The sequence below is a fragment of the Corylus avellana genome, chromosome 4 (genome assembly GCF_965113065.1).
Source record: "Corylus avellana chromosome 4, dhCorAvel1.hap1.2, whole genome shotgun sequence".
NCBI classification, from domain to species: domain Eukaryota; kingdom Viridiplantae; phylum Streptophyta; class Magnoliopsida; order Fagales; family Betulaceae; genus Corylus; species Corylus avellana.
In genome coordinates this window covers 2,503,551-2,512,378 of record NC_142493.1, presented here as the reverse complement: position 1 = coordinate 2,512,378, position 8,828 = coordinate 2,503,551, and the positions used below count along the sequence as shown (strand labels likewise).

The 8,828-nt window shown below is 36.7% G+C and overlaps 1 protein-coding gene across 1 annotated transcript; it reads left to right on the top strand.

Moving 5' to 3' along the window:
• The first annotated feature begins 969 nt into the window (after positions 1-969).
• On the top strand, positions 970-1,711 carry LOC132178724 (small ribosomal subunit protein uS9). Its single transcript, XM_059591242.2, has one exon. It carries the CDS (start codon positions 1,048-1,050, stop codon positions 1,483-1,485), a length of 438 nt encoding a protein of 145 aa, XP_059447225.1. The 5' UTR covers positions 970-1,047; the 3' UTR covers positions 1,486-1,711.
• Positions 1,712-8,828: the final 7,117 nt, after the last annotated feature.

Sequence of the window (8,828 nt, the reverse complement as noted above, 5' to 3'; positions counted from 1 at the left end):
TAAATACTCCATACCCCCCTGGGGTTTCCTAACTTTATTTTTTTTTTCCCTGGGGTTTCATTTTTATCACAGGAGGTCCCTGTGGTTTTGATAATAGACCAAGATAGTCCTCCGTCAGTTGACCGTTAATTGACTTAACAGAAAGCCACGTGGACCAATCACATGTTGACATGCGGCACCTACTTATTATTATTTTTTTAATTAAAAAAAAGTATTTTCTGAAAAACAAAAAAAAAAAAAAAACAAAAAACAAAAAAAATACCCCCTTGGCCATTTGGGGGTGGCCTGGCCACCACCATCTGGTCGGATGGGGGTGGCCGAGCCACCCCCTAGTGCCCGAAACCACCCCCAGTACCCACTGGGGGTGGCTGAAACCACCCCCAATGCCACCCCCTTGGCTCCAAAGGGGTGGCTTAGTGGGTACTGGGGGTGGCCGAGCCACCCCTTGGTGCTCAGGGGGTGGTTCGACCACCCCCATCCGGCCAGATCGAGCCACCCTCAAATGGCCATGGGGGCACCCCCAATTTTTTTCTTTTTTTTTTTATTTTTTATTTTTTTAAAAAATAAATTAAATTAAATAAGTGCCACGTGTTAACATCTGATTGGTCCACGTGTCAGTCCTAACGGTCAACTAACGGATTGACTAACTTAGTCCTTTATCAAAACCTCAGGGGGGTCCTGTGATAAAAATGAAACCCTAAAAAGAAAAAAATAAAGTTGACAAACTCTAAGGGATCTGAGGTATATCTTTCACGCATTAAAGAATTACCCACCTCTAACAAATGTGAACGGCTGAGATCGACTTGGTATTTATAACCGTTTGAACTGTGAAGTTAATTTACCAACGCTCAAAACGGAGAGTTTCATCCTGAGGAGAAGCTCGTAATAAGACACTCAAACCAAGGGCATTTACATCCCCTTTCCAAAACCCTAACACACACAAACACCCCCGTATAAATACCTCACTTTTCGCCTACATATCTCAGGGTAAGCAAATTAGGGTTTCACTCGCGCAGAAGTCTCTCTCCCTCTCTCTCTCGAGCAAAAATGGCGACCCCTGCGGTTGAGTCGGTGCAGTGCTTCGGGCGCAAGAAGACGGCTGTGGCGGTGACCCACTGCAAGCGCGGGCACGGGCTGATCAAGATCAATGGCTGCCCCATCGAGCTGGTGGAGCCGGAGATCCTTCGCTTCAAGGCCTACGAGCCAATCCTCCTGCTCGGACGCCACCGTTTCGCCGGCGTCGACATGCGGATCCGCGTCAAGGGCGGTGGCCACACGTCTCAGATATATGCCATCCGACAGAGCATCGCGAAGGCCCTCGTTGCGTTCTACCAGAAGTACGTGGACGAGCAGAGCAAGAAGGAGATTAAGGATATTCTCGTCAGGTACGACCGGACCTTGCTCGTCGCCGATCCTCGGCGCTGCGAGCCCAAGAAGTTTGGTGGTCGTGGTGCCAGGGCTAGGTTCCAGAAGTCTTATCGTTGAGAGAGAGCAATCGAAGACCCAGAATCAGAAGGAAAAGAAGTTCGTTTTTTCAGATGTTTTGAGGATATTGTTTTGGTATTTGAAGACTTGGATGTTAATTGGTTTTTCTATTTTTCTTTGTTTCATTCAAAAAGTCGTGAGCTTTGAGTTTTGGGTAATAGTATGCTTTCGTTAAATGGAACTTGGAGGTTTTAGATTGATAAATATATGCAATGCTTTGCTTAAATACAGCGTTTTTCGGGTTTCTCAGCTTAACCGTATCCTTGTAGTTATTTTCTTTTCTTTTTTTTTTCTTTTTCCTTAGTACTAGTTTACTTACAGCTGCCTGAGTTTTGTGTTATGAAACATGTTTGGATTCGGCTATTGCTTTATGGGTTTAAGTGTCTCAGTGTAGTTTTTATATTTGAATTTAGTTATTGTAGGATGTACATATTTGCTGTTGGCTATGATGTTGATATGTTTTCTATTTTGATGGTTTTCCAATTGTTTTTGTGTTCTGTATGTGCCTTTGGTTGCCAATGATGGAAAGGACGTTTGTGGTTTTATTTCTCGTAGGTAGTTTGGGTATTTTCAAGGAGAATTTATGGTTTGTTTGCTCTGTTTCTCTTTGGCAATAAGAGTTATAGAATGTGATTTGACTGGTTACCGCGTTTTTTACTTAACTCATGATCCTCAGTTTTGAGTTAAAGGATAATATATTGTTCTATTGGTATGTTATAGTTTTGAATTATTATTTTGTAAAAACTATTATTTTGGCACTCTGATTTCAAGGGCCATGTTTTTTACTGGTATGTTGTTTTATTGGCAATGTTATAAACAGCCTTCGCTTGTTTGGGCTTAGGTTGAGAGATTGTAGGTCTCTAGGAAATGTCTGAGGAGTAATGCAATGCAAGTAGTCAGGGGCACCCCTATTTCCTTGTATCCTCTCAAAACTGATGTTGCTTCTAAAATCACCATTGGGTCATTATTTGATTTTGATCCAATGGTGATTTTAATAGCCACATCAGTTTTGGGGGACATAAAGGAGACATGGGATGACATTTAGAATTACTCTTTTCTAAAAGCCATGCTTTTCAAATAAAATGCGTTGTTTGAAGACCAGAGTTGTCGCCTGGAACATCAGTAGTATATGGAAGTGCATGGTTAGTGTTATTATAAGTTCTGTGTATTCTGGTAGATAGTGTGATATCAGAAAGGGTTTGTGGTAACGATTGAAGGTGATAAATATGCTGCTTGATATTAAAGATCATAGAGTGATGTGTTAAGTTCTCTTGGTCCCTTGGGAACATCCTCTTTGTTTTCTAGTTTTTCCTTTTGCTGATATTAGGCATAATTGTTCTTTACAAGTTGTGGGTTTGTCTCTGTTTCGTAGCATCTGTCAATTTAATATGTGATCAGGCAGAATTCTTGATCTAATAGAAACTTCCATTTTGGAGTTCTGGATTGGTTGGAAGAAATTGAGGCAGGGATGGAATGCAGGATTAGAAATTTAGAGTGCCTTATCCTCTTCTGCCAAATGTTTGAGACTCTTGTATATAAACGTGTTTAGTTCTTGTTAGCCTTATTTACTTGAAGAGGCTTATTAGTTTTAGGTGGCTCTTGCTTTACGCTCTCTTTAAGAGTTTTTTTTTTTTTTCCTTCGTTTTACAGGGTGAATTGTGAATTGAATGAAGTCATTTTTTGTTTTTAACCAAGCAAATTGGTCAGTTCGTTTACAAAAATTACTTATCCTCAAGAGGGTTGTAAGGAATCTGAATGGTCCTTATTGAGTAGGTAAGGAATTGAAGATAAACTGCAAGAGAAAAGCCATTAACCAGAGCTTTTAAATTATCAGTTAGTTTTGTCATTTCAGGGCTGAGAATCGGAAATGATCTTCCAAGGTTTTTGTGTCAGAGTTGTAAGAAGCATTGATTTGTCATTGTTCGTTATGTTCATGACAATTGGTTTCTCATGTTAGTGCCAAATTTAGATCTAAAACACTAATGTGAAACCAAATTTATACCCGTATAAGAAATTATTCCATTAGGTAACCAAACAAATGAAGAATGTGAATGCACCCAAACAGGAACAGATATTGGAGTTAAATAAATGTTTACTATTAATGTTGAGTCATCAATAATAGTAAAATATGTATTCCATTAAATAATAAATTGGAGTGCTATAATTTTTCTTTGATCAGGCTTACATGCTGTTATTTTAATAATAGCATGTATGCTGTAGTTGAATTAACGGTCAAGATGTAATTTTAAAGTTGACTTACTTTTAGAAGCATTTAATAGGAGAGAGAAAATAAAAAAAGATTTTGAAAAATCTTGACCATTGTTTAAACTACAGTATACATGTTATTAAAATAACAGTATGTAAGCCAAATCCATTTTTCTTTGGATTGAAATCATGATGTGCTAAAAAGTAAATTAAAATAGTGATTTCCTTTCACTTATATTCATACAAATAAATTTAGAACTTTTCTTTTTTTTTTAAAAAAAAAATTCTTAATTCAAATAAAGGAAGCAATGGTTTCGTTCATCATCCCAAATGAACTATAAACAAGTCAGGCTGCACAAGGCGGTGACAGATGGCAAAAGAACTCAGTAAAGAGTTTCATGCGGTAAAGGAAACAACCACCGTTAGGTGATTGTTGCAGGGAAGGTACTGCAAATAACTAGGTTGGAGCCGTTGAAGGACGACCACCAGCAACAAAAATTTCATCCACAAGATCAAACCACTTATTGTAGGAAGATAATAACCCACATAAAACAACAAATACAGCAAATAAGAAAAAAAAAATACAGAAAATACAGAGAAACTTCAACAAAAAAACGACAACACAAAATAACGGCACCGGCGGAGGAGAGGCAGTTGGAGGTGTTCGGTGGGAGCGTGAGTTCCACGCATTAGCGAGTGTACACCACTCGCCGGTGCATGGATGGAGGGACGGGGAGCGGTTGGTGGTGTTGGGAAGTTGGGGTGCCAAAGAAGACAATGAGCGGGTGCGTAGGAGGCCAGGAGTGACAAGAAAGTAGATCTAGCTTTAAAAAAACCATATCTGAGATCCCAGCCCATCCCGACGAGCAACACGGTGGAGACGTTGAACAGCGACGTGGAGAAGGCGGCCTACCACGGGAAGGAGGGAGTTAGAACTACCGTGTGTGGGGAAAAACAAAAAAGGAGAGAAGCCACAAAAAGACGAAAAAAAAAGGGGGGAAAACGAGAGGGAAAGAGGGAGGAGGAAAGCCTTCCCTCCTCCCTCGGAAAGGCCACACAAGGCGGTGGCTAGACCTCACTGAGGAGGTGGAACAAAAACCTTTTGGTTGAGAGCTTCTTTTAGAGAGAGCGGGAGAGAACTTTCCCTTATATTCATACAAGTATATTGGAGCTCATCAATAATCCTTAAACAATTGTTTTCATGACTATCAAGCATTACAAATTGTTATGCTCTACACAATTGTTTTTAACTCGAACTCTTGACCTTTATTCGTCTCTATCATGCTATATATTTGGCATTCTTTTTTTTTTCTCCGTATATAATATTTACAGGTGGAACGATGAGTTTATGACTCAATAAGCAATAGGTTTGTGTTAGTGTGTGACAATTGATGACGCCTCGCTAAGCTTGTTGCCGCAACATGCCATGCATCTTGATGCACCAAAGGCAAAGACTACTCTAACAATCAAACTTTCTACTTTAAATTTTGCGGTAATCATCGCACAAAACAAAAACAAAAACAAAAAAGACATGGTCTCTAATATCAATTGTTGTGGCAATTTTCAAAAAAAAGTAGAAAATAATATAATTAAAATAACCGAATCACACATGATACCAAGATTTAATATGGTTCGCTTTAACAAGTCTACATGCACAAGTGAAAACAACCAAAATAAAATTTACTATAAAAAAATGAAGTACTAGCAAGGAGAAAACCACTCAAAAATTCAAATTCTTGATACACCAAAAACTGCATACTCTTAAAAAGAAGAAGAATAAGTCTCTTTTGTACAGCATATGAAGTCGTTATCGACTTTACGAGAAGGAAAATGCTTTTTTTTTTTTTTTTTTTTTTTTTTTTTTTTTTTCTGGGTCCTTCTCCTATCTTCTCATTTATTAAAATTACCATTAAATTTTGACGGGAGAATGAAAGGATAGGCTGCGTGTAAACAAAAACGTTGATTTCCATTGTCCAACTAACAAGAGAAGAATTGTAAGCCGGCGTCAGTTAAAACACAAACCAACCACGTGAAAGACTTGTAGAAAAAAAGAAGTTGATCCCACATTCTGACCTGAGAAAATCAAGTCACCTACCGAGTTATTTCAACGGCCACCATATTTTCCTCCCTACATATTACAAGTTATTCCTCCTACTATGAAAAATGCATGGATTCACAATGCAATGAGTGATCTGGAAATTAAGACTATGAAAATCCTGCAACAACCCTTCATCAATTTTTCTTGCTGTAAGTCATCAGAGAAATAGAAAAACACAACACCCGTCACTTTTAAAGTTGAAAAGATAAGCCATTTTGTAAGAATTCCAAGTCACAAGAAAAGAGCTCTTATGAAATACTCCCTTTTTAAACAGCGTCGGAGGAATTCTTTTAATTCAGTCTATTAAACCAACATGTATAAAAATGAATGTGGCAATTACATGTTTTAAGAACTTGGGGTTTATTAACAAGCAGAATTTGATTTCCTTCAAAACGAAATTGGGTTTTTTTCTTTCCTATTAGATAAGGAAATAATTAGAATTAATTAGTGGCTCCAAAGAAAAGTATATTACTTTTAAATTTACAATAAATATGGTAATTTATCTAAAATTTTATATTGAAATTGTTGAATATATATAATTTCAGTTTTTATATGAAACTCACTAATTATCTTAACAGGCAAGTGAGTTATCGGAAACTTGTAGAGACAAATTTTATATTTGTTGTCCGAATTCTTAACAATCCCTACAACGAAATTGAACCTCACTAGCTGTGTCATTGCCCCAAGCACAAAGATAAATAGGTTAAATACTTTATTCCCTATATGATTTAACTTCTTGACGTGCACTTTCATGCACAAGTCCCCATCACTAGAGAAGCTTCAAAAAAATTCCATTCATATTTCTCTGATAGATTTTCTATGGTCAACTTTTCAAACTAGTAATTTTAATTCCAGTTTTTGCTGGAAACTTTACCACTCTGTCCCGGCTACAACGAAATTGACAAGATGTGAATTTCATAGACCTTAATCTATCATATATGATCATATTCTATGGTCATGAAAGAAAGCTGAAAATTTTCTTTGAAGGGAAGTTGCTTTGCGTGCACGTAGTAGCCGGGACAGAGTGGTAAAGTTTCCAGCAAAAACTGGAATTAAAATTACTAGTTTGAAAAGTTGACCATAGAAAATCTATCAGAGAAATATGAATGGAATTTTTTTGAAGCTTCTCTAGTGATGGGGACTTGTGCATGAAAGTGCACGTCAAGAAGTTAAATCATATAGGGGAATAAAATATTTAACCTATTTATTTATACATACTTTCACGTAAATTTATTAACATATCTGTAATATTAAATTTATAAAATTTAAATTATATCAGAAAATTGTTTCTCTCGAACCGAGCTCAAGCTTGTTCCAATGGCAAAAATAGAGGTAGTATCTAGTGTTATTTGGTGTTCTATGCTTAATATTTGCGTACTGTATAGTGTTGGCTTGCATTGTTTGATTAATTAGTTCACTCAGCTGGAGACATGTCTTATAAAACAAAGGTTATTAAATTGAATTTTTCTCACCCCTTATGTGAAAAAAAAAAAAAAAAACTCATAATCTTCCATAAATTGAAGTGTTCTAAGTTATAATGGCCCCATTGGGCCATTACTATTGTCTTGGCATATCCACCCACATATTGAAAACTTTTTGCATCATTTCCGACAAATGCATCATTGAATGTGTTCCATTCATTATTTATCTGTCTTCCATTCATATTAGGGCTGATAATTTTGATACGACCCGCGAACCCGACATGAAGTTAACAGGTATTGGGTTTGGGCTTACTGGGTTCGGGTCTTAATCGGATCTATCCGGTTAAGATACGATTAAATTCGTGTCTGGCAGGTCCACAGGTTGACCCGCAAGACACGTTTAATAAATGGGTCTGGCGGGTCAGATGGGTCTCGGGTGACCCACCATACCCGTTTAATTTTTTTTTAAAAAACCTATGTCTATGTGAGTCTATATATTAAAACATTCTCTTTTAAAACTTTTTGTTGAAGAATGCAGCTTGGACAGTTAGGATAAATTTGACTAGTCCTTTGGCCCAAGAGATCCCTTTACTAAATTATTTTTTCCAATTTTGATTAAGGGTTTTTTTTAACGGGTCAGGTCGCGTTACCTATTTAGCGCACGAGTCGTGTCTGATCGTGTCTACCCGATATGACCCGGTTATGATAAATGCGTTAAGCGAGTCATGTCGGGTTACCTGGATATTTTTCATGTTATAATCGTGTCAGACCCGCTAACCCGTTTAACTAAACGGGTTGTGTTCGTGTCTCGTGTAATCGGGTCGCGGGTCTTAATGGGTTCTAATCGTGTCTACCTGGTTACCCGTTTTGCCACCCCTAAATTTCATGTCTTCTTTTTCTTTTTTCTTTTTCAAATGCATCATTGAATAGCAGGTTTCTCTAGTATTTGCTTCTACTGTTTGTTTTTTTTTTTTTTTTTTTTTTTTTTTTTTTTCAGAAAAAAAAAACAAAACAAAATTATCTTTCGACCATCTCTTGTCCATTTCTATATAAGAGATGGATAAATCTACCATTAAATCTATAGAACCTACATGATGAATTTGTAAACAAGATAAACAAAAGATGAGCAATTGATAGATGTGTAACACCTCTCTTCTCTTTTTTTTTTTTTGGCCTAATGGTTCCAATTACAATTTTTTGTTTTTTTTTTTTTTGTTTTTAAAAAAGATAGTTGATATATATATATATATATATATTTTATTTTGAATTTGTATTTACCATATTTTGATTAATTATATGTAAAATTGTAATATATAAATAAATAATAATAATTATCTTATCATTATATTTGATTATTGAGAAATGCTAAACTTCAAGAGTGGGTGAAGTTTTTCAAAAATGAAAGAACGAAAAACAAAGTAGTACTCAAAACCTGACCAGTCGTCCCGATGACCAGTGCCTCAACCAATTAAGCTCATGCATTCACAGCCACCCCTCTATAAATACCCCTCCACTTTCCTCTTTCCATCACAGAGTTTGGAGAATTATCAATTCAAACCAAAGAAGAAAAAGAAGAAGAAGAAAAAGAAAAGTATTACAGCACCAATGGCTGCCAACGG